The sequence below is a fragment of the Arachis hypogaea genome, chromosome 9 (genome assembly GCF_003086295.3).
Source record: "Arachis hypogaea cultivar Tifrunner chromosome 9, arahy.Tifrunner.gnm2.J5K5, whole genome shotgun sequence".
Taxonomy (NCBI): domain Eukaryota; kingdom Viridiplantae; phylum Streptophyta; class Magnoliopsida; order Fabales; family Fabaceae; genus Arachis; species Arachis hypogaea.
The window spans coordinates 101,204,933-101,232,651 of NC_092044.1; the positions used below are offsets into that span (position 1 = coordinate 101,204,933).

Sequence of the window (27,719 nt, forward strand, 5' to 3'; positions counted from 1 at the left end):
CAAATTTTATATTAGGAAGACCTCTAACTAAGCCTCTCTTTACAAGCTTAAAGATTTGGAACATGCTAGCATGTCTTAACCTCTTATGCCACATCCATTTTTCAGATTCCATTGAAGAGAAACAAGTTACATTTTGAACTTTTAGATCATCTAGAGTGATACCATAAACATTGTCACTTCTTTTGGCAACAAATAAAACAGCCCATGTTTTCTCATTTATGACACTACAATCTGATTTCCTGAAGGTTACAGCATACCCAAGGTTACACAATTAACTTATGCTCAATAGATTATGCTTTAACCCATCAACTAAGAAGACACTATCAATGCAAGTTGAAAAATCTTTGCCAACCTTACCAATGGCAATTATTTTACCTTTACCATTATTTCCAAAAGTGACAAATCCTCCATTATACTTGTTGAGTTTAATGAAGAAAGTATCCCTTCCGGTCATATGCCTTGAACATCCACTATCAAGATACCACATGTCCATTTTCTTCTTGGATGCAAGGCAAACCTGCATGTTCTTAAGCTAACCTTAGGTATCCAAATCCATATGGATTCTTTGATGTGAAATCTTCTTGGTTGCCCAAGAGCATTAAAATCATGAACAACTTTATATAACTTACTATCATTACCAAAAGACCTAAGAAAGATGAAACATTGAGGAGGATCATGACCATTTCTATTGCACTTGTAGCACTGATTTTTGCCCACTGATTTTTGCGGTTTGCTGAATCCTTTTGGTTTGAAAAACTTAGAAGAGGAAGATTCAGAACTTTTAAAGTTTGGTTTGAAAACTGATTTATTTCCCTCTATGAAACCAATTCCAGATTTTTCAGACCCAAACCTTTGACAAGCAAGCAGTTTGTTCAGATTTTGAGAACCTTGAACAAACTTTGCTAAGTCTTTATTCAAACTTTTTATTTGTTCATTCAGCTTTTTGTTTTCAGAAATCAAATCAGTGGAGGCAGTAACTTCATGCTTGAGTTTGAATTTTTCTAATTCAGTTCGCAAGGCAATGTTTTCTTCTTTTAAAAACTTTTCATTATTAGTTTTATTTGCCTTAACCTTTTTCAAAAGAAGATCATTTTCTGTCCTCAAAGCCTCATTTTCTTTCTTACATTTAGCATACTTATCCAAGAGTTTCTTAGAGTTCACAGAAATGTCTTTGATAATGTAGTGCAGTTCATCAATAGATAAGTCAAAGAGATCTACCTCAAATTCATCATTATGATCTGCCATCAGACATATTTGAGCTACTTGATCTGAGCTTTCTGAGCTGGTGTCATTCTCCAAGTCCTCCCATGTTGCCATCATCACCTTCTTTTTGTCTTTCTTGGATTTTTTGCGTTTCTTAAGTTGAGGGCAATCTGACTTGAAGTGACCGGGCTCCTTGCAGTAATAGCATGTGAACTTGACTTGATCTTTCTTGACATCTTTGGATGAAGAGCTTCCTTTGCCTTTGTTTTTGTATCTCAGTAGTCTTCTCATTTTTCTTGCAAAGAGCACCATTTCTTCATCTGAGAAATTGTCATCAGATTCTTCTCTTTGGGCTGTCATTCTTGATTTTAATGCTATACTTTTCTTTTTGTCATCTTTGTCTTGAGACATGTGAGTGGTTTCATAAGCCAGCAGCTTGCCTCTCAGCTCATCATAGGTGATTTTGATCAAATCATTCCTTTCAGAGATGGCTGTGCTTTTCACTTTCCATTTCTTAGTAAGACTCCTCAGAATCTTTCTTACCAAGGTTTCTTCAGAGTAGCTTCTTCCCATGGCGTCCAGATTGTTGATGATTATCGAGAACCTTTCGAACATTTGATCGATGCTCTCATCTTCCTTCATACTCCTTCATTAACATGTCAATTCTGGTTTCCCTCACTTGCTTAGTGCCTTCATGAGTGAGTCTGAGCTTATCCCAGATTTCTTTCGCTGTTTTACACCTTGACACTTTTCTGAACTCTTCAAAACTAATTGCACAGTGCATCAGGTTGATTGCCTTGGCATTGAGTTCAACCTTCTTCTTTTCTTCATCTGTCCATTCGTTGTCCTCCTTTGCCACAACTTCTCCATCAGCATTCTGTTTGGTAGGAACATCTGGGCCGTTGAGAATGATCTTTCAGATGTTGTAGTCGATCGAATGCACGAAGATTCTCATTCTCTCTTTCCAGTAATAGTAGTTGCTGCCATTGAAGTAGGGAGGTCTATTGTTGGACTGCCCTTCAGTGAGAGTGAAAGCCACGATGTTGGGATTCATGTTGTTGGCCATGGATCTTTACTCCAAGCTGTGAAGCTTGCCTTCTTGAGACCTGGCTTTGGATACCAATTGATGGTTCTAGTTAAACTTGAGAAGGGGGGGTTGAATCAAGTTAGTTTAAAATTTAAAGTTTCAAACTCTGTTTTGCTGTTGCTCGTGTTGCAGGAGATTATTTAAAATTGTCTCATACGCAGAACATTAAAAGAGCAAGGAAGAGGAGAAAGAGGCCAGCGTGTATCCTGGTTCGGATTCTCAGTGCCATGAATCCTACGTCCAGTCTCCACCACAAACCATGGTGGAATTTCCACTATAATTCTCAGATTACATACACCAATACTATTGAATTAATTCCTAATCCAACTAGTATCTACCCCTAAGCTTTCTTCACTAAAGCTTAGCAACCCCAAAGTGCTATCCCAACTTGGAAGGGGAATCTACACAGATTCAATTCTCACCAAGTGCTAACCCAACTTGACAAGGGAAACTAATCCTAGTTCATAAACCCAGATTACATCAGAAATCAGTGGCTATTATGCATCACTCTTGACTTTTTTCTCTTGGCTTTTGAATCTCACATAATTGCCTTTTTCAAAACAGAAAATAACGCAAGACAGCCATAATAATAAATCAGAATTAAGCTTGAGTAGAAGAAAGAGATTTCATCTCGGTGTTAGAGATGGTGCTCTCAGTGTGTGTGCTCTCTTCCTTAACTTGAGATGTTTGAGTGAAGCTTGTTATATATCTTCAGCTAGGCTTCATTGTAGCTTCATCCTCTTTGCTTTTTCTTGCTGCCCGTTGGAGTGGTCCATGATGGCATGCAGTCCTTTCTTCATCCTGCTCCACTTTCCCTGCTGTCCGAGGAGCTCCACCACTACCTCTGCTGTCCATGGTGTTTCTTTCTTCCTTGGCATGTTCCTCTTTTCCATTCTGCTCCATTTCCTTGCTGCTGCTTTATGCAAGTTTGTGTTTTGCATAACCACGATCCACAGCAGTGCTTTGGTGATGTCTTTGGGTTAGTGTGTGTGTGTGCCATTTGTGTCCTTACTTGCTTTTACAGAGCTACACTTGTCCTTGCATGATACAGCTGTCCTCATATTGCTTTTAGCAAATATATACATAATCATTTAATGTTGCTAAACGGTGCTAAGAGAAATTGTTGGACTTGTTTACTGCACTAAGGAACAATGTGAGCTGCTTTTCTATTTGCTGTGATGGGCTGATGTATCAAAAGCTAGTATACTTGGGCCTGCCACAATAAAGCACATATTAAACACTATTGGGATTTCGACCCAATTAAATGTTTGTCATCATAATATAACCCAAAATCAAACTAGGCTCAACATGCTTAATCAATTTTCATTTTTATTTTACTATTTTAGTATACTAAAAATATAATATATGTCTGAATATATTAATTTTTGGCATAGTAAAAACACGTTTTTATTTTTTATATTACGTAAAAAATGATGTATAACTGAATTATGGAGGTGCAGGGTGCTTCACAGGAGTGTGATGGCTACGATAAAAAAATCGGACAATCCGATTTGAAAAACAGTAATCGAACGGTCCAATTGAAAATTGGGCAGGTACATAAATTGAACTGTTCGATTTGTGCCTCCAAATCACGTGTCAAACATACACGAACTCGAACCATATTGTTCGTTGTATACACCATCCAAAGATAATAGAGCCCCTCATTTCACTTTCGTCCTTCTTCCGATCCCCAAACCTCACCCTCACCCCACCATCACTTTCAGCCTCTATTGATGCATGAGCATGCTGGTGAAAAAAAATTAGACCACTAGCCTTTAACAATACCAAGAAGAATCTGGAGCTTCACATTACTAATTATTTTGATCATCTTAATTATGTAAGTTTTTATTTTTAATTGTTTTAATTTAATTTAAATAATAGTGATAATGTTAGATATTAGTAGTTTATTATAGTGATAATGTTAGAAATAAGTGTAGTAATAATTTTTAAATATTTTGATTTAATTAAAATAATAGTAATAATGTTAGAGATTAGTAGTTTAGTATAATGATAATGTTAGAGATTAGTGTAGTAATAATTTTTAAATATTCTGATTTAATTAAAATAATAGTGATAATGTTAGATATTAGTAGTTTATTAGAGTGATAATGTGTGTAATAATAATTTTTAAATATTTTAATTTGTTTAAAATAATAGTGATAATCTTAGAGATTAGTTATTTATTATAATGATAATATTAGAAATTAGTGTAGGAATAATTTTTTATTAAGATGTATTATAATAAATTAATTATTGTTATTAATAGATTAATTTTAATTTAAAAAAAGCTGCAAGTATGATAATAAAATAATTAATATTAATTGTTATTAATAAATTTATTGTAGTGATAATATTTACAGATTTGGAACACCAGAAAGGAAGAAGACGAAATGGGCTGCTGAGCTTGGGTTGGGTAGATATATATATATTACACGAAATCGAATCATCCGAACGTTTTTATGGTCATTCGAATTTTTTTGAACGAAAAAATCAGACAATCAGATTAATGAACGATCCGCCCAAAAAAAATTGGCAACCCAAAAATCGCTAGTCCGATTTGGGTGTCCTGCCAAATTTTTTTAATACAGCTTTAAAATTGGTGAATCCGATTTCTTTGGGCCAAAAATATTTTTCCACCCATACATAAAATTGCTGGGTCCGACTTCTTTGCGCGCAATTATCCATCACAATTATTTTTACGCACAAATCAAATGATCTGACTTGTGTCCCTTTCCACCGGCAAAAAATCAGACCGTCTAATTTTTCTTTGTTACCTAATTACAGTCACAACAATGTAAAACTCCTATAGTAACATCCATTCTAACCAACAGGAATCCTGAGATTGCAGCGAGAAGGAAGTGTGATAGCAAGAAGAGGATCAATTCCAAAAAGAGAAAGCTGAATGGAGTTCTTGTAAGAACAAAGGCAAACCAAATCAGCGGCTTGAATAGCTTTGCACTTTGCAGCACTGAGAAGATGGATTAACTGTGCTTTTGGTTTTCACTGATGGCATGCTTTTGCAGCAGTTTGAATTGCTCATCCCTCTATTCCTTTGGAAACGTGATGACAGCCTAATCCAGCTGTTGAGGACCATAACCCTTAAGTGGGACCCATATCTCCCTTATCATATTCATATATGGTTATATACTCTCCTTTAAATAAATAAATAAATGTATTAAGATTGTAAATCTTGAAATAACATGATTAACATCGAATCAAGGTGTCATAACTCATAACCTATGTTATTAATTTAGTAAATTATTTTTCGTACCTTCTATTCATAGAAACTTAATTGAATAAATTAGCTTATGCCATTTACTCGCTTGTATTATTGAAAAATATTTTATTCTTCTAATAAATTTTTTAAAATGTTCTTTTTAGTTCTAAATAAAACATTCGTCTGATACAAAAAAAAGGAAAGAAAAAGTCAGCATTCATCAAAGTAATTTAAAAGCTAATTAGAATATTTTTTATGCTAGTTTTAAGTTTAATTTTATTTTGAATTCTATTAAATTTTATATTATACATAGTGATGTAAAACTAAAAATAAGATTTACCATTTTAATATTTAGTCTCAAATTAATTAAAATACTTATACTATTAAGCTCTAAATTTCTATGTGCGCTTATAATTGAGTTCCACGTATAGAATTGAGCAAACCCCCCTATATATAGAAGTAGGGACAATGTGATTACATATGCAAATTGCTCCACCACTATATGTACAGGGCGTTCATGCAAGTGTTTTTCATAAAATAATTTGGTTATTAAGGGGTAAGAAAAAGAAAATGATGAGAGTGGCAGTGGTGGGTGGTGGAATAAGTGGATTGGTTTCAGCATATGTGTTGGCCAAAGAAGGAGTGAATGTGACTCTTTACGAGAAAGAAGATTATTTGGGAGGTCATGCAAAAACTGTGAATGTTGAGGGTCTTGATTTGGATCTTGATTTTATGCTCTTCAACCGGGTAAGTACTCAATTAAATTAGTTATATTATCAAATCATAAATCATTACATCATTACATGAATCTTTTGACCAGCCTTTGAATCATAAACTTAATATCTTCTCAAATCAACGAGCTTTCTTCAGTATAAAAAAAAAAAGTATCTTCAGGATCAGATAGTCAAAAAAATTAATAACAAATAAAGAGATCGATTCACAAATAATAAAAAGTAAATAGGTTATTATTGAGGATAAAAATAATCATAATTATTGACACCCTATAACACCGTGGCTGCAGTTACTGTGGCGATCGTATCACATTTTCACAGATCTATTGACACCTTAACACCGTAATACGTGACATCCTGTTTTTATACGATCTGATCTAATTTTTAATGATATTCATATAATTTTTATACGATCAGATCTAATTTTTAGTAATATATATATATAAATAAATGATTTTACTTTTAATCAAACTTGAAGAAGAATAACATGTCAAAATATTAATATAATATCTAATTAAATAATGATATGTTACTAAATTAACTTGTTTAATTATTTTTTTTAGCTTTTTATTTATTCGAATTACAACAAAAAATGAAGTAAAATTATGAATTTTACCAACTTAACAAATAAATCATTACAAATTTTATCATAAAACAAAATTTCAATTACAAAACAAATTAATCTGTTTAAAAAGAAATTTCACATTCAAATTTCATAAATCCAAATCATCGTATTTTTACCACGTTAAATAAAATTTTACTTATCCCAACTTAACATGTAACAGCGTAAGACTTATATTTCATATTCGAGACCTATTATTATTACGCTTATTATTATTGTCATCATCATCATCAATTCATCATTGATATTATTATTATTATTATTATTATTATTATTCTTATTATTATTATTATACAAATTTTTTAATTTAATTTTTCAAAAAACATGACTGGATTTTTTTTACTGTTATTTATTTATTTATTTATTTATTTATTATTATTATTATTATTATTATTATTATTATTATTATTATATGAACTTTTTAATTTAATTTTTTAGAAAAATATGATTGAATCGTTGTCTTCTTCTTCTTATTATTATTAGTAGATGTCACTCTTATTATTATTATTATTATTATTATTATTATTATTATTATTATTATTATTATTATTATACGAACAAAAATAATTTAATTTTTTAAATTAATCTCCTTTGTTATTAATATTTTTATGTCTTTGAAATTTTTTTAGAATTTTTTTTATTTTTCTGGTCTTAGCTTTTTCAGAATTTATGCACATGAGAAGATAGAAGATAAAATTGTAAAGGATATGGGTAATGTTGTTAGATAGTGAGTAGTAATTGAGTCTGGACTTTTTGTTTGAGTGGATTGTGAATGTGGCCATGTGACAAAGTCTAAAAAAACAAATTTATCAATTTGTCAAAAAAATCAGTCATTATAAAATTGGTCTAACTAAACTATATTGTAGTCGATTTATAAATACATTTAATTTTGAGTCAAAACTAATATTTTTAACAAGTTTAATACGGATACAATCTAAATTATTCATTTAGAATATTTTTGTAGATTATTCTTTTCCTACCAAAGACATTTTCCTCAAATAAAATGAAACAATGGAAAAGCATATTCATAAAATAGGGAAAAAGTATATAGCTAGAGCATATTACAAAAAAATCTTAAAAACTTGCAAGTTGCCAAAATCGTTAAAGAAATAATAAGTATAAAACCAGAGAACAGAGAAATATAGCTGCAACAAAACAGAGAATAGAGCAGATGAAACTAAAACAAATTAAACCGCAAAGATATATAAAACTAAGGCACAATATATATAGGGAAGAAAAATTGAAATGATTCCTTTGTTAAAATATCCAACAAAATAATAGGTATAGTAAAGTAATTTAAATTCCGCCCAAAATTATGTTACCTATTTTAAAGTCAATATTTCAAAGGAGAAAAAAAAAAGCACATGCAAAGTTTGTTAAATAATAAATATAGATAATAGAACTTTGTTAGATTTTCAACACATTAACATAAAAAGTTTAATTTATTAGAATATAAATTAATAATTAAGTTAATATGTATTAAAGAATTGTTTATCTTTTGTTTGCTTTTGACCTTTTAAATATTGGAAAGAGTAATAAAATTTATTCTCCTAAATTATGATGAACCCTTTAAACGTAACACTAGGGGTGTACATGAACTGGACTACATCGAGTTTGGCTTAATTTAGATTCGGCCGGAAATATAGACCGGACCTAATGTTTGGACTCTAACCCGATCCTAGAGCCGATGAAACCTACGCACATTCGGGCCGGGTAAAAATCGGGTAAAAACCAAGTGAAAATCGGGTCTTTAGCATGTAAAAATCACCTAATCTCTAACCTTTATTTCACAATTCACATAGTAAAATTCACTTAAAAATTATAACAAGAACCAACCATTCTCTAAAATTAAAGCATAACCATAATCAATACTAATATTGTCTAACACCAAATATTTAAATCAATACAAATAACACAATATTATGCATTAGTGTAAAGTCTTATGCATTTTAAACATAAAACATTAACTTATAATCTTATAAATGACTAATAACACAAGATATTAACATTTACAATATTTAAATTTCACATAAGAATAGCCATCATCCAACATAAAATATTAATTGTGTATGATGATCGGGCCCATCGAGTCGAGTTCTGGTGACCTAAGCTATGGTCCAGACCCGACCCGAAATAATGACCGGGTCTATCTTTGAGACCCTTACCCGACTCTAGACCCGATGAAATCACACTAAATTAATCCCTAAAGTGTTTGAGGCTGGACCGAATCTTCGAGTCAGGCCAGACCATGTACACCCCTACATAACACACACATATATCACATGAGCATCACCAATTCTTAATTTTAATTTTATTTTAGGGTAAAAAACTGAAATGAGCCAAAGAGACCTCAAAATTACCTAAATAAGCCAAATGAAAAATCAAAACGTGAATCAATCAGGACGAGTTATTATATAATTCGAATCAATATGATTCGAATTTGATTTGAATGTAATTCGAATTGATATGATTCGAATTACTAGGAACGGCAAAATTCAATGAAGTTCGAAACAACTTGTTTCGAATTACACCTATATAATTCGAATTAAGTTAATTCGAATTACTAGGAGAAGCGCATGTTAGAGAAGTTCGAATCAATTGGATTCGAATTAGGTGAAAACGGACTTGCATAGTAATTCGAATCAAGTTGATTCGAATTAGTAGGGAATCGGCTATAAAAGAGTTCGAGCCAAGTTCATTCGAATCACTTTCTCATTCTCCAACCCCACCAAATCCCAGAGAAAAAGACCAACGTTCAGTACGAGCTTGACCAGAGCGGTTGTTTCTGTCGATGGGGGACGATCCGGGAAGGCTTTATCGTTTGGATGGAGTAGTTCATATCGCCGGTGTTATCAACGACGAGGTTAGTGGTTTATGAAAGCGGTTTATGATAATGGTATTTGTTAATGGTTTTTTAGAATGGTTTATGTTACTGTTAGTGGTTTAGGATAGTGGTTTAGGAAAGTAGTGTAGGCTAGTGGTTTTTGTTGATGGTTTTTGTTAATGGTTTTTGTTAATGGTTTTGTTTTAGCGGTTTATTGTAAATGGTTTTTGGATAGTGGTTTAGGAAATTACTGTAGGGTAGTGGTTTTTGTTGATGGTTTTTGTTAATGATTTTGTTTTAGCGGTTTATTGTTAATGGTTTTTGTTAATGGTATTTGTTAATGGTTTATTGTTGATGGTTTTTGTTAATGGTTTTTGTGAATGGTTTTGTTTTAGCGGTTTATTGTTAATGGTTTTTGTTAATGGTTTTTGTTAATGGTTTTTGTTAATGGTTTTTTGTTAATGGTTTTTGTTAATGGTTTTTGTTAATGGTTTATTGTTGATGGTTTTTGTTAACGGTTTTTGTGAATGGTTTTGTTTTAGCGGTTTATTGTTAATGGTTTTTGTTAATGGTTTTTCTGAACGGTTTATTGTTGATGGTTTTTGTTAATGGTTTTGTGTTAATGGTTTTGTTTTAGCGGTTTATTGTTAACGGTTTTTGTTAATGGTTTTTGTTATGTTAGTGGTTTGTGCATCTGTTCTGATTATGCGGTTTATGTATTGGCCAGCCTCGTCGTTGCATATCCAGTGTTAGGCGGCAACAGGGGATGCGTCTTGATGAGAGGTATGTCCCGTACTTGCAGATGGCGGGACTTTACCATCTTGCGAGACTCAACGACAGATGGTTCTGACTCGACGAGCCCCTAGTCAGCGCATTCGTCGAGAGGTGGCGGCCTGAGACGCACACCTTCCACATGCCGTTCGGAGAGTGCACTATCACGCTTCAGGACGTTGCATACCAACTGGGGTTGCCAGTCGACGGAGATTATGCTAGTGGTTGCCTTACGGACTTCCACATTTACATTGAGGGAGGGAGACCTGCTTGGCAGTGGTTCCATGAGTTGCTCGGTGTTTTACCGCCGGAGAATCAGGTGCAGAAATTCGCAGTCAACTGCACCTGGTTTCAGGAGACATTCGCGGAGTGTCCAGATGGGGCAGATGAGGAGACAGTTAGGCGATTTGCCCGGGCCTACATCATGATGTTATTGGGTACGCAGCTGTTTGCCGACAAGTCCGGCAATCGTATACACATCAGATGGCTACCATATGTTGCTCGGCTTGAGGAGATGGGTCGCTATAGTTGGGCGTCGGCGGCACTAGCATGGCTGTACAGGTGCATGTGCCGAGTCGCCAACAGACATGTGGTTAAGTTAGCTGCCCCGTTACAGTTATTACAGTCGTGGATTTTCTGGAGGTTTCCCACACTTAGACCATCTGGGTATGATGAGATCAGCTGGCCCCTTGCCTCGAGGTACCGTTATTGTTTTGTAGTAGATATTCTTCTTCTTATTATTTTGTAATTATGCCCTATATTCTTCTGTTTTCTTGTACGCAGATGGTCTGGTTACAATCCTGGGATTAGCAACAAGGGACCTCGGGTACAGATGGCTCGCATGCAGATCGACTTGTTACAGCCTCGGCAGGTACGTAAGCAGAACTTCTGTGTATCTCAAGTCAGTGTTTCACTTTATATCACTTTACTGAAAGTACAAACGATTTGATTTTGATTTTTTCAGTTCATATGGATGCCGTATAGCGCAGTTGACGTCATCCAGGTTGTCCATCCTGAGGTGTTGGAGCCTCGGCATACGTTGTTGTGGCGATGCAGGACGTCCCTGATTTATTTTGCGGTTGTCGAGTGGCATCAGGTTGATAGAGTTTTACCTCAGTTTGGCGGCGTTCAGCCCATACCGTCTCCCGCCCTGAACATCGACTTCCTGATGTCTAAGGACGGGAGAGGAGGTGACCGTTGGTTCCCGGCACAGTACCCCGATTGGCATCTTTACTGGCAGGAGCGTGCTGATTATATTCTACAGTTTGACATCGTGCCCGACCCTGGGCCGTCACATGAGTTCTTGACATGGTGGTATCAGCACGGGAAGAGGTTTTTATCGCCGGAGATGTTATTGGGGGATCCGAAAGGTGTTCCTATTCCAGATGAGGCGACGCAGAGGGGTGCAGGCCGACGTCCAGACATGGACCGGGTAGAGGATGTTCCTGACAGACGTCGCATTGAGAGGAGAGCACGAGTTGGGACACGTCGTAGCCAGCGTGAGTGGAACTGGGTTGATCAGGCTATGGATGCCGGAGACGACCCAGTTAGGGGTGTGGGGAGAGGTCGTGGTCGTGGAGGCAGGAGGAGGGTGGGTGCTGCTAGACATGGTGCGCAGATGCCTGGGGGAGGTGACGTTGCGGGAGTTGCTAGGGCGCATCATGGCGGGCATGATGTGGGTCCCTTGGAGCCGGTATGGGAGATCCCACGCGTCACACTGATGCTGGGCTTGGTGGTGGAGGTCTTGGAGATTACTTCGTAGGTGTTCCCGGTGATGATCATACCCTTCAGGATAGTACTCCATGGGTGAGTCCTGGCTCGATGTTTGGAGACTTACTTGCTAGTGATGGCATTGTGCACGAGTTTGGTGGACCACATTTCCTTGAGGATATCCGGACCATCATGCAGGAGGATGAGGCTGCTTCCGGACGGGTTCATACGACAGGGACACAGGCACCACTGGACGTTGATCTGAATGAGCCTGCCACGGTAGTTCCTGCGCATCCTTTTGCCATGGGTGGGACCCCAGCATCGGCGCAGAGTATTGGATCACACTCGGTTGCCGGCCCGTCCTCATCCAGACCCGTCCATGTACTGCCTACGACCCCGAGACAGCCAGTTCCGGATGACAGCGACGAGTCGATTGAGTCTGTCGGAGTCGTCTCAGCAACGGTGTACTCCGAGTTATCCCTGTCGTAAACAGTCACCGTGAAATGCCTGGCTGTTCTCAGGTTGGCCTCGATACACTTTACTAGGTATTGACTGAATTGTTGTCCAGTACCCATCTGAGCCTCGGCCTCCCTCCCCTTACGGACAAATAGCTCAGCAAGCCTTCCGTATGTGGCCTTCACCAGGGAGCAAACAGGGAGGTTTCTAACCCCCTTCAGGATTGAGTTGACACACTCCGAAATATTGGTCGTCATGTGCCTGAATCTCCGACCCTCATCACAGTGCTGTGTCCACAACGAATACTCGATTCGGTTCGCCCAGTCACACATTGCCGGATTCTCAGAGCGCAGAATGTCAAACCAGTACTCGAACTCCACCTCGGTCTCGGCATATGCGGCGTTAACAAGAAGCCTCCGGGCATCTTTTCCCTTGAACGTCAAGGCAAAATTTGCTGCAACGTGTCGAATGCAGAACGCCCGGTACGCAGCAGGCGGTAGCCATCCCCCATCTGGAGCCTCGAGGGCTGCCTTTATGCCGTTATGCCTATCTGAAATAACTAACAGACCCGGCTGAGGTGTCACGTGCTCACGGAGGTGGGAAAGAAAGAAAGACCATGACTCAGCATTCTCACCCTCAACTAGTGCAAATGCCACGGGGAGGATGTTCGAGTTTCCGTCTTGTGCAATGGCGACTAGCAGTGTTCCCCCATACTTTCCATATAAATGGGTGCCATCAATACTCACCAAAGGCTTGCAATGACGGAATGCCTGGATACAAGGGGGGAAAGTCCAGAACAGCCTATGAAAATAAACCTGAGAATCGTCAACCTGTCCCCCAACTCGAATAGGGCAAGTCCTGAGGACGGCTACAGTGCCAGGCATCGTCAGCTGCACTCCTAAAACCCACCTAGGGAGCTCATTGTACGACTCGTCCCAGTCCCCATATATCACGGCAACGGCCTTCTGCTTCGCCATCCATACCCTCCTGTACGTAGGCCTGAACCCAAAATGTGCGGCCGTGGCATTTTGGAGCACCTTGATGTTCACACCTGCATCAGCCCTAACCATCGGCATAACGAAGGTGGATATGACATGGTAGTCCAGACTCCTATGGTCGCTGGAGATGGAGCTGGCAAGACATGTATGCGGTCCATTGTATCGCTTCACTTCCCAGATACCCTTCCGCTGTCGGAGACTCAACCGAATTAGCCATGTGCACCCATTCCCAAACTCAGAACACTTTCCCACGTACCTGCGGTAGTCAGACTCAACGACCTTGTACTGGACCCCTCGGCGGATACTGTACGTCTTCACACTCAAAAGCGCCTCATCTTTATCTTGAAATTGTTGGCCAACCTGGAACTCGTTCATACCGGCAGACCCCTCGGTATCTCTAGCACCAAATCCTGAGGCCTGCAGATCATTGTCGTCTTGCCGCATGGCATCCAGGTCCAATGAGGAAAAATGGGGTGGATACTGCTGTGTGCCAGAACTAGATCCACCTATAGCCCTTGTCGGAACAGTAGTTCCAACATCATCGCCGCTTTCATCAGCGATCATATCCGGCTCCACGTCATCGTCATCTGGATCATCAAACAAACCATCACCAACACCAGCCGGTGTGGGACAATGTACCTCGGTGGGAATATGTTCCCCATACCGAACCTCGTCTCCAACATTGCCGCTCAGATCAACGGCAAACGAAGGGGACGCAACAGGCTGCATCGGTGGCTCATACACAGGAGCAGAGGATGAAGCAACAGCAGGTCTCGAGCTCGAGCCGGCAACCGCGGCTATAGTAGTGGCATTCCGGTTCGAACCACCCGAGCTAGATACCACATCAACCAACTTTGCCAACATCTCTGGTGTCCTTACCTCGGGAAACTGCCTACGAGAAAGAAACATAACCTGCAAGTCCTCGTCACTACCGATTGTGAAACAATCAAACTTCACGGTGTCATGGAGCACCGCTGTTGGAATGCGGTAGAAAAACTTCTTGACCCGTTTAACGCCTTCAACACCCAGCTTCTCCAGCACAGAGCTAACAAGTGCATCGTAGGTGGTTGTCGGCGTCACGATAATACATAGGGGATCCTTATCAGTGAACTTCACGCCGGACCGAGTTTTTCTTTTAATCGACCCTCTGTAATGTACCAGAACTAGGAAACTCTCCTCACTAGCCATCTCAGCTCTTTGTTGAGAGCAACATGAGTTCACAGCATATATATAGAGACCTGGGTCGCACTATATATATATAATTCGAATCTATATGTTTCGAATTATCTAATGTCACAACCTAACCTAGTAATTCGAATCAACTTGATTCGAATTACTTAACAATGTGCCTTCATAGTAATTCGAATTAACTAAATTCGAATTATCATGGTGTAATTCGAAACAAGTTGTTTCGAACTTCATTCAATTTTTGGCTTCCTGGTAATTCGAATCATATCAATTCGAATTACATTCAAATCAAATTCGAATCATATTGATTCGAATTATATAATAACTCGTCCTGGTTGATTCACGTTTTGATTTTTCATTTGGCTGAATTAGGTAATTTTTAGCTCTCCTTGGCTCATTTGGGTTTTTTACCCTTTATTTTATTTTAGAATATCACATAAATATTTATGAAATTATATATCATATAAATTAATTTAAAATTTATTATAAAATTTATCACTTTAATACGTAATTTCATTTCAATTTAACAACGTTATATAACAAAGTTACAATATTTATTTAATAAATATATAAATATAATATTTTATTAATTTTTCTTTAAAATGATATAATATCTTTTTACTGATACCAGTATTATTTTAAAAATAATAGACAACGTAAATTTCAATTTTAAATTAGTTCAATTACTATAAAAATTAAAATTGATATCCAAAAAATATCCCATTAAAATAACTCTTTCCCTCTTTATTAGATAAGCTTTGAATTTAATTATTATGTGGCTCCTTTTTCAAATTATTTCTTATAATATTTATTTGTCAACACTCATAAAAATACATGTATTAAATAAGCATCAGTAATACACCAAAAATATAATTTTATTCTTATAAAATTATTTTGACATGGCCATTAAAAAACTTTGCTTATTTTTTTTATTATACATCACTAAATGCACAACACAAATTAAAATATAATATCACTAATAAATCCAACAAATATGCAAATGATGAGAGCCTCCAAGAGTTATTAAGTCTTTTTTTTACGTGAGATATCATATATGTATATATGCTCTGTTTTTTTTTAATTGTTGTGGCCCTGTATTTATCTTTAATAAGTGGTTGAAAAATATTCCCACCTCTTAAAATGTTAATTATTAATGCATTTTCCTCACTTGAAAGTACAATTAAAAAATGTAACATTGATAATTAAATAGGTATCATATCCTAACATGATAGAGTTGTTTGAGAATTTTGGAGTTGACATGAAATTATCAGACATGTCATTTGCCATTAGTCTCGATGGCGGTCGCGGCTACGAATGGGGCAGCAGAAACGGTTTGTCTGGCTTATTTGCACAGAAGAAGAATGTGATCAACCCTCACTTCTGGCAAATGCTTAGGAATATTATCAAGTTTCAAGATGATGTTACAAGGCAAGTAGTACTACATGAAAATAACAATGACTATACCACTCATTTTAGTGCGAGTTAAGATTGTAAAAATAATAGATTTTTAAACTTCAACATCAAAGTGTATGAATGTCTAAAATTGAGAAAAGTAATGCTAATTTGCTAGGTCATGAGTGATTATATCCTAATAAATTGAGTTTGTTGTCTCATTTTCTAATAAAAATGCAGCTATCTTGATATGCTTGATAACAATCTGGATATGGAGCACAATGAGACCTTGGAGCAATTCATAAAGACTAGAGGTTATTCTAAATTATTTGTAAAAGCATATCTTGTGAGTAGTTCATTTGCATTTTATAAGACTTTTTTTATTTCTATAAACATTACTTTGGTAGTGGCATAATTAGTGTATGCTTATTAATTTGTTACAATATGAAATTAATGAATGTAGATTCCAATTTGTGGTTCTATATGGCCCTGCTCTTTTGAAGGAGTTATGAGCTTTTCTGCTTTCTCAGTTTTCTCCTTCTTTCGCAATCACCATCATCTTCAGGTAGCTAGTAAGGAGAAAATTTATCTCAAATTTATATAATGATGAATGATCCAGTTTCAAATATTCAAATAACAAAAAAAAAGGACTGCTTGATTCACTTGAACCTCTTCTTCTCCTTCCAGCTCTTTGGAAGATCGCAATGGCTAACTGTTAAACGTCGCTCACACACTTATATTAAGAAGGTGCCATATAGTAATTAATTTATAATGTTAAGCTTGGTGGTAGTATCTCTTCGTGTAACTTGTACCATATATCTTTTAGTTTAAGCTAAAAATGAAGATTTTAACATTAATTATTTGTTATAATAACTAGGTCAAAGAAGAGCTTGTTGCAAGAGGTGGTCAAGCAATAACAAATTGTGAGGTTGAATTGGTTTCAACAACAGAAAATGGTAAGTCATGTGTTTATTTCCTTGTTATACTCATGATTTTTAGTCATGCACGTTTTCTTTTTCTTTTTTTTTTCAAACATCATGTGTGATTGAATGATGTTGATTAAGCAACAATCTGAGAAATTTTGTTATAGGATGTCTTGTGCACTGAAAAGATGGTTCCAAAGAAATGTATGATTGCTGCATAATCGCAACACATGCACCTGGCACTTTGATTTTATTAGGAGAGGAAGCGACATATGATGAACGAAGAATTCTAGGTGCTTTTCAATATGCATATAGGTAAGATTCATCTTAACATTTCTAACTCTTCTCTTGGCTATTATTATTCATAGAACATGATAGTGCAACTTGTAGTAGTTACTAGTTACGTTTGAAAGTGATTAATTTCATCAAAAGATATGATGATGTTTCCTCTTTGTAAGATAGAGTTGAAAATCAAGTTTTATAAAACTAGAAACCTTTTTTTTGCTTAAGAGTCTCCATGTTTGTTAAATGAATAATACTTTACAAAACATGTTACAAGGAAAAGATTGATCTTTACTCTTCGTGTACAAATAATATAAGTCCACATGTACAACAATTCTTTGATTTCTGTTGGCAGTGATACTTTTCTTCACCATGACAAAAATTTAATGCCTCAAAACCCATCAGCATGGAGTGCATGGAATTTTCTTGGATGTAACAATAATAACAAAGTTTGTGTGACATTTTGGCTCAACATTCTTCAGGTTGGTAACAATTCATACAATGCATTTTTTCATAACTTAAATCTACTAGAAGACAAGTGAACTATGAATAAAACTTGTTAGTTGATTTTATATTCTAAATTGCAGAATCTTGGTGAAACAAGATTACCCTTTCTTATAACTCTAAATCCAAATCATACACCAAAAAGTACCCTTCTTAAGTGGTCAACTAAACATCCAGTTCCATCAGTTGCTGCATTCAAAGCTTCATATGAGCTTGAAAAAATTCAAGGAAAAAGAGGAATTTGGTTTTGCGGCGCTTACCAAGGTACTTTAATTTGACCTGGTTTTGGCCATTTAATTACAAGATAAACTCTAGTTAAATTATAAACGTTAAAATTACTTATACACAGAAATGCTAACATAAAACTCTAGATAGATAAAGTTATTATGTATATCAAATCACGTTTTCTTTTTCAATAACCACCTTTACTATTTTGAGACATTTTGATATGCATTAAATATACATGTGACATAATCAAATATTTGTGCTTTTCAGGTTGTGGATTTCATGAAGATGGATTAAAGGTAGTTAAAGAAACTTTATTATAATGAAAACAAGTTTGAAATGCTTTTTTGTTTAAAAGTAATACTTTCTTATACATGCATGAGACAATCGAACCTTTTTTTTTATATCAATAATGGCTAATAGAAATTGCAAACTTTTATGTGAATCTATTTTCTATCCAAATGATAAGTTGAAAAGGAATGAAAAGACTAACCTATATGCAAAAAATTGCAGTCTGGCATGATTGCTGCAAATGCAGTTCTTGGAAGATGTTGCTCCTTCCAAACAAACCCCAAACACATGGTACCTTCCTGGAAAGAACTTAGTGCACGTTTTTATGTGACGAGATTCCTAAGTTCCTATGTCAATACCGGTTGTTTAACGTAAGTTCACTTTTGTCAGTGTGTAGCTGCCTCTTTCACACTCTCATGTTAGAAGTATTATATTCGTGCAAAATAGTACTATTGTAACAATAATGATATTCTCGAAGAAGATTATAGCATTGGCTTTATTCTATTTCTTGAATTACTCATCTATCCTGTCTTGAGGAGTTTACAGTTTATTGGAAGAGGGAGGAACAATGTTTACCTTCGAAGGAACCGATATGAAGTGCTCTCTAAAGTGTGTGATGAGAATCCACAGTCCCCAATTTTATTGGAAGGTGTGTGTTTTTTATTAATGCAGGAAATAAAGTTATTGATTTTCATTTCCACTTGTTGGCATGAAACTAAAACAATTAACATTTTTAATATATTTGTCAGGTTATGACACAAGCTGATTTAGGCCTTGCAGATGCATATATTAATGGAGACTTCTCCCTTATTGATAAAGATGAAGGTCTTTTGAATCTTATTTTGGTAAGCAGAATCATTAGGATCTAATTAAAACAACCTACTACTACTACTACTACTACTACTACTACTACTACTACTACTACTACTACTACTATTATTATTATTATTATTATTATTATTTACTTTCATGTATTTGTATACTTTATATATAGATTATCTTAGCAAGCAGAGATTCAAATGCATCAAACTCAAAATTGAAGAACAGGTAAGTTTATCATGATATGTATATGCATTGAAATTGTATTTTTCCTTTTTCAAACTTTTTTGCCCCATTTTTTACTTCAGGGGTTGGTGGACACCAATTCTCCCTACATCTATTTTATCATCTGCAAAATTCTCCATTAAGCATTATTTAAGGAAAAATACTCTCTCACAAGCTCGTCGCAACATCTCTAAACACTACGATCTGGTAAAAGATCATTAATTACCAAAGTTACAGGTGTCAATTTTTTTATCATTACAAAGAAACTAATAGAATCATAGAGTGAGATCCAATTGCTCGTCAGCGTACAACAGAAAGAATGTACTTAGTACTAAACAAAGAAACTCAATAAATGCAGTTATTGAATCCTAACTACATGAAGCATAAAAGATAACAAAGACAACAGTACATCAATCTTATATCATCTGACTTAAGCATAAAAGATATGTCAAATTAGATATTTTATTGCTTACATGAACTGAGGGGTTATATATCCCTATATTTTGGATTTTTATTCAACTTTCTGTAACTAGAATAGAAAAGAACCAAAAGTGTAACTTTTCATGCCAGCTAAGCTATAATCATTGCTTTACAAAGAAGTTTTAGTTGAATTAATTATATTTCTTTTATTTATTCATTTATTTTTATTTCTTGATAATATATCTCAAAGTGTTTGTTTTTTGTTTCTTAGAGCAATGAATTGTTTGCACTATTCTTGGGTGAAACAATGCAATATTCATGTGCAGTGTTCAAGGCAAGGCAGCAACTTTTTGATACTCGAGTCCATATTTCTTGTAAAAATATAGGGTTAAGTATGATTTTGATCCCTAACGTAGAGGTCGAAAATTTATTTCGTTTCTGAATTTTTTTCGTTACAAAATAGTCCCAAAAGTTTAACTTAGTTTGATAAAAAGGACGATTTTAAAATAAACTGAAACTTTCGGGATCATTTTGTAGCAAAAAAATGCCAAAAATAAAATAAATTTTCGGCCTCTACATTAGGGACCAAAATCGTACTTAACCCTAAAAATATATATACTTCTTTTATAATTTTTGCTTTAGCTCTTGTTCACATTTTTCTTTCTTTGTCTCTTTCCGCATAGAATGAAGATGAGGATTTGAAAACTGCACAGATGAGAAAACTATCTCTTCTCATTGAAAAAGTGAGTGACTTTAAAATCACTTTAGGAACTTGTTTTACTTTCTACATTGTAAAGGGCCTAATAATTTTTATTGAATAAATGAAGGCTAGAATAGACAAGAAGCATGAAATTCTTGAGATCGGATGTGGATGGGGAGGTTTAGCTATTGAAATTGTCAAACAAACTGGTTGTAAATACACTGGTATCACTTTGTCTAAGGAGCAACTAAAATTTGCAAAAAGAAGAGCAAGAGATGTTGGACTTCAGGTATATGACAAGCTAATATTTATTATTTCATCAATTTTTTAATAGTCTTCTATGTCCATGATAGACACTAAATATGCATGTTTAGTTCTTTCTTTTTATAATTTAGTTCATTGCATGAGTATCACCCTTGTCAAATGTTATAAATTCATAATTTCAGGACCATATCAAATTTCTTCTATGTGATTATCGCCAACTACCGAATATATTCAAATATGATAGGATTATATCTTGGTGAGCAAATTTTATCTTTAACTCTGCAGAACTGCATATGGTAAATTATTGTCAAATGTATTGCATAACATGTTTAAGGGTATCCAGTGAAATGATAGAAGCAGTTGGTCATGAATATATGGAAGAGTTCTTTGGTTGTTGCGAATCAGTTTTGGCAGATGATGGACTTTTCGTTCTTCAGGTATAACATTTTTGCAATGTTTAGATTATAATAAGTTCTAGAGTATTTGCAAGGATGTATATACTTACTACTCTCCCAGAAAAGGAGTTACTACTATTGCTACAAAATTTGGTATTTAAATTGGTGCTAACTTATAACGATGGTTATCTTATTCCATAGTTTTCATCTGTCTCGGATGATCGTTACGATGAGTATAGGCGTTGTCCTGGCTTCATTAAGGAATATATTTTTCCAGGTGGATGTCTACCCTCTCTAAGTAGGGTAATATCAGCCATGGTGGCTACATCAAAACTATGGTACGATTTATATGTTACTGCAGAATCTAATAACCAAGAGCATATCTCTTCATTATTCTCTTTTCTTAATGAAGAAATGAACTTTGTTGAATGTAGTGTGGAACATACTGAGAATATAGGAATTCATTTTCACCAAACATTAAGGTGGTGGAGTAAGAACTTCATGGAAAAGCAGAGGTATGAAATTAATTTCACAGGAACATACTTTGTTGTACTAAATTAAGTTACTAATTGAACGTATTTCCTTTTTACATCTCCCATTCCTACTTACACTTACAAATTTATTTGAAAATTCTCTGTTGTTAGTGAAATTTTGGCTCTTGGGTTCGATGAAAAGTTCATCAAGACATGGAAATACTATTTTGATTATTGTGCTGCAGGTTTTAAGTCACGAACACTCGAGAATTATCAGGTACGGCACAAACAAACCCGCATTGAAAATTTTTCATATTTTTCAAAATTCTGTATTGGGAAAATATTTCGAAATAGGACTTCTAATGAAAAACAATTTCCAGAATTATAAGAACATTCTTTGAACCATACACTATAGGTGTCTTGATACCTACTTTATGTTAATAGCAAAAGGAGAGAGTAAGAGCAGAATAAACCTAACATAAATCCAAAATATAAAAAGAACGTATAAAAAGAACTAATAGATTGTCTTCCTTAACAAAGTAATAATAATACGGCTGAAATTTAGACCACTCCTAAATATAATACTTAACTAACAACAGAGTTCATTAATAAGGATTAATGATCAGCATTAATAATGATTTTAATATTTTTTAACAGTTGGATCATGTGAAATTAACTGGTTTTCATTTATGTATTATTAGATGGTTTTCTCACGGCCTAACAACACTACTACACTCAAGGATCCGTACAGAAGCTGGCCCTCTGCATGTTGAGAACAAGTCATAACCCAAAATAACGTACTCTTTTTTTTTTTTGGTAATACCAAAATAACGTACTTTATTGCACGATGTTGCAATGAACCTTCTTTATCACAAACGGCAAAAGATATATTTATGATATTGATTTACCTTCTTTGCTGGTTTGTTGCCTGCAAAGGGGAGACTGGTTATCTCTGTGAAAAAATAAAAGAACTACGCTTTGCATTTTATATTACCAAAAGTAAAGATTTCATTTTATTCGGTCTTCTTAGTACTTGTACCATGTGGACTTTCTGTGATGGATTAAAAAACAAGATTAAATTAAATAATAAATATATTATTGTTGGATAATTACATAATATCAATGACCATATCCTTTTTGAAAGTCTCTTTTCTCAGTTTAACAAAATAACCAAAGAAGCTATATATTGGTCTATTGCCACGCTCTACCTCCACTATTAACGTACCTGAATGGATATGAATCTAAACCTTTGGTGTGTTCTGATCATGTATAATTCCTAATAATAATAATAATAATAATAATAATAATAATAATAATAATAATAATAATAATAATAATAATAATAATAATAATAGAACACTTATATCGTTTTATGAATTTACCAAATTTCGAAACGAAAATTAACATGGAATGGAGAGACTAATATCCAAACACAACGAAAGTGAAAATAAGCAAGTGAATGCATGAAGAATTTTTATCGCCAACATACAACATCCATTATTGGATCATGATGAACTAAGGAATCTAAAAGGAGATAACTAAATACCAGACAAGCTTTGGGGTGAAAGCCTCATCAATCAAGATAAAAGTCAAACAAGCTTCTATCAAGAAAACTATATATATTGAGCATATATTCAATAAATGAATAAATTATTAAAGATCTGATTATGCAAACATCCAACACATCAATATTGTATAAAATGTTGGATTTTTCTCATATATAACATATATTAGGATTTTTAATGCACAAGCTAGTCAAAGTCAACCCTTATAAGATGAGTCAGCCAGGGAATCCCAACTCACTCACAAACATATGCTAAGCAGTGAAGAAGACCTAAACCACAAATGGTAGGAAAGGAATGCAAGACAAAAGAAGAAAATTTACTAGAGAAGCCTTGCCTACAACAATTAATAGGTCATTCAATCATAGCATTCTTCATTGCATAAATTGGAGTACTGGACACTAAAATTCAGCCAAAAAAAATTCTAACCCCTCAAAGCCAACTACTTTGTCCCTAATCATTTCCCACACAATTTCTGTTACTCAACACTAACCAGATTGAAGGCTCTGAGATTTCATCACTTGAAAAGCCATGAACCTTCAAATTTGATGATGCACTTCCCAGAACACACAACACAACCGAACAATGTTTGTTCCTTAGCCATGAATACTTGTGCACCTCTCAGAAACGCAAATACAACACCTCTCCAGCACACAATAGGACTGAATGACGCTCATTCGTTAGCCATGAGTGGACACTTGGCTCCACTTCAGGACTGGTGCATCACTCCTGTACAACACAATTGCAAATACAGGGGGAAAATGATTATGCCATTGTCAAAGCTTTTACTATCACACTACCACTACTATTACTGCTACCCACTATTAAGTGACCAACCCAGGCCTCAAACTGTTATTAGAAAACTACACCTTATTTCTGCTTGTTGCAACAATTAAAGCATGTGGCTACAGTCTACACAATAATTTTTCCTACAACAGAAAAGCATCCAGAAAGAGCAAATTGAGGAAAGAAAAAATGGAAAAGCAAACAGAATGGCAACGCATATATAGATAAATGCATCAAACCATCATATTAGGTGAAATATAATACTATAGTTGAACGACTACTACAAGAACTGATGAAAATCAACTAATCTCACAAGCACGCAATTTAAAGCTACACACAAAAACAACTAAATAGGAAGTAGCTACTAGTATCTCTTCAACCATACTACTTATTATAAACTATGAAAGCAGATACTGCAAAGTGAAAACCAATGGGATTCAAGCAATCCAACCAATCCCGTTGTGTATCGATATCGAGCTTGAGTCACTCCTTTACCGCTAGGAAAAATTCATTAGGTCACAATTTAATATTAAATGCCACAGATCCACAAGTCGAAGTCCAAGATCCAGTAAGTGATTTTACTGTCAAAATTACTCCTATTCGTCTCATCAAGACTGAGCACCACCATATCCAGCACCATAACCAACTTGCCCACCATGAGCCCCCTGAGAAGTCCCATAGTTTCCAGAACCTTGAGCTTGTTCAGATCTCCAACCAGCATTTCCATAACCTGAATTTCCATTAGCCTCCCCATAGCCACCGCCCATATAGCTGCCGCTGCCACCACTACCTTGTAGTTCACTCCCACCAGCACCGCTGGCATTGCTATTTGGGGTACTCCCAGTACGCCCTCCAACAGCACCATATCCACCGGGGTTCCCATAAGAACTATCACTTCCACTATACCCACCGTACCCGCCATATCCATATCCTTGATTCCCATATCCAGCAGCTCCACTGGGGGATTGACCTGCAGTTGCTGAACCAGGGCCACCACCAACAGAGCCAGCACCACCACTTGGTGCACCCCATGCAGCTGTGTTCCCATAGCCCATAGACCCATAACCAGAAGCAGCCTGAGCTGGCCATGAAGTCCTTGGACCACCTGGTGGACCACCGGCATAAGCAGCATTAGCAACATTTGGATTCCCGTATGCTGCCCCAGCTGCTCCACCATACCCAGCAGCAGCACCACCATAACTTCCGTATGCACCATAGCCCATACCATTATTAGCTGGACCATAGCCATATCCAGGCGCACTATAGCCAGCAGAACCGTAAGGTGGAAAACCACCTGCAGTGCTTTGAGGTTGCATATACCTATTAGAATCCATACGGCCATCGTAAGCATTCTGGTTGCCACCAGATGACCCATAACCCTGATAGCCTCCGGCACCGCCGCCGCCACCGCCACCACGGCCACTTGCACCAGGATTGGCATCTTTTGGAAGTGCACGCTTCACTTCTACTTGCTTACCGTATAAATCATGAAAGGTCTTGTGCAAAACTCTATCAACTGCCTCTTCAGTGTCAAAAGAAATAAAACCAAATCCACGTGGTCGTCCAGTATTCTGGTCGAACATAACTACTACGTCAGTTACATGACCATACGACTCAAAATACTGACGAAATTTTTCCTCAGTCAGTGTGGGAGGTAACCCTCCAACAAATATCTTTTTCGTCCTCATATTTCCACCATTTCCACCAGAATTCCAACCAGAATGGGAATTTCCACCTCTGGAAGTGACAGAAATTTGTTGATCCTCTCTTGATAAGGCCCTCTTAGCATCAACCTGAATATGAGAATTATAAGATTATAAAATCAGTCACTAGAAAGGCCTATATATTGATTATGGAAAAGAAAAAAAAAAACAAGTATCACAAATTGACCTGTTCTCTACATTTATTATTGAAATTCAAAAATAATCCTTTAGGCTGGGTTACAACTCATGTTTCTAGAAATTCAGAATATCAGACAAATCAAGAATAGTCAATCAATGGCATGCTATTCAATAAGAGCAAATGACCATAAGCAGAAGCATTTTGTTGAAGGAAATGGATCATAGAATCGCACAACTCAAAAGACATTTAATTCTTTTTCTTTAGGCTGGGTTACAACTCATGTTTCTAGAAATTCAGAACATCAGACAAATCAAGAATAGTCAATCAATGGCATGCTATTCAATAAGAGCAAATGACCATAAGCACAAGCATTTTGTTGAAGGAAATGGGTCATAGAATCGCACAACTCATAAGACATTTAATTCAAATCTCACATCTCAACATTAGTCTCATCAGGCATAAGCATAAACAAGCACCACTAGCCTCAACTATATCAGTTGACGATTGTAAATGATATTACAAATTAGCAGTTTAACGTGCATCCAACTAAAGAACTAGTATTAATTTCTTTCTTTAAATAAAAAACCATAAGAATGATTTCTCCTTTTTCCTGCACAACAGAAGTACATAACACCAATAATAGTGTTCTCAGTAAAGCGTGTCTAAAATTAAGATAATGACCAAACCATGAACAAAAAAATTAGGAACATGTCAAGGCCAACAAGAAAAAACAATTCACAGGTCATTCAAAATGAAAATTCAGAAAATCCCAGAAAGCAAATACTGCCAAAAAAAAACCAATAGAAACCCTAAAATAAAAGCAACTCAAACTAAGATACAAAACCCACAACTAACTGGATTCCAATAAAACCAGCAATTCAGAAGCAACAAAGACACTATCAAAATTGTAACACTTAAATAACCACTGATACCCTAATTTTTTTTCCATAGAATAAAATGACGGAAACCCCAACCTAGACCGAGGAACAAAGGGGTCAAAGGGGGTTATGGCAAGAAAATGTCAAAAAATAAGAAGAGAGAAGAAAATGAGGGTTTTTAACAGTTACCGTTCTACCATCGATGACGTGCTTATCTTGGAGGACCCTGTCGAGAACAGAGGGATCGGCGAATTCAACGAAGCCGAAGCCTCTGGGCTTGCCGGTGTTCTTATCCCTCATAACGGAGGCGTTGGTGACGTCACCATAGTTGCAGAAATGGTCCTTCAGCTTGTCCTCGTTGGTGTCCCAAGAAATCCCCCCGATAAATAGCTTCCCCTGATCTGAATCCATTCCTTTTCCTTTCTTCCTTTCCCCCTCTCTCTTTGTGTGTATATACGAAACCGTAATATACGAGTTGGAACCTGGAAGGAAGAAGGGAGGGTTTGTGGAGAGGGAAGAAGGGATTTTTGGGTTCGGGAGGGAAGAGAGAGGGTAGAGGGAGGGTGTGGCTCAGCTGATGTGTTAGTGTTGTTTTTGTGTCGTTGAGTCTTGAGTGTGAAACACACACAAACGCTGTTACAAACGAGCGACTTGAAAAGGTTTTTGTCTTCTTTATGCCACGTTTAAACACTTTAATATTCTGTCCAGAAAAAAAAAAAACTTTAATATTAAGTCTTTTTTTTGGCTTTAGAAAAATTTTCTGAAATAAAATAAAAAAATTTTCATTTTTATTTACCGAAATCTTTTCTTTTTAACGCTGCTGGAACAAGTTCGCCTACTACATCAACTTACTTACTTTGATGAAGTTCGTCCACTGCATTGACAAATTCCATGAAAAATAGAGAGTTTGCCATTGGTACGGTAAACATCA

The 27,719-nt window shown here is 35.8% G+C and overlaps 1 protein-coding gene and 1 pseudogene across 1 annotated transcript; one reads left to right on the top strand and one right to left on the bottom strand.

Annotated features, from left to right (window-relative positions):
* Positions 1-5,973: 5,973 nt before the first annotated feature.
* Positions 5,974-22,736, top strand: LOC112711328 (uncharacterized; annotated as a pseudogene).
* Positions 22,737-24,289: 1,553 nt separating this feature from the next.
* LOC112711332 (heterogeneous nuclear ribonucleoprotein 1) lies at positions 24,290-27,572 on the bottom strand. The gene is made up of 2 exons (XM_025763963.2): positions 26,978-27,572; positions 24,290-25,861 (listed from the first exon to the last, which is right to left on the bottom strand). The coding sequence occupies exons 1-2, from the start codon at positions 27,197-27,199 to the stop codon at positions 24,677-24,679; spliced, it is 1,407 nt and encodes a 468-aa protein (XP_025619748.1). The 5' UTR covers positions 27,200-27,572; the 3' UTR covers positions 24,290-24,676.
* Between the last annotated feature and the right edge of the window lie 147 nt (positions 27,573-27,719).

Coding starts and splice junctions, on each gene's coding strand:
- LOC112711332 (XM_025763963.2), bottom strand. CDS start 27,199: ATGGATTCAGATCAGGGGAAGCTATTTATCGGGGGGATTTCTTGGGAC. Junction 25,862..26,977: donor ACGTCATCGATGGTAGAACG/GTAACTGTTAAA, acceptor TCTCATATTCAG/GTTGATGCTAAGAGGGCCTT.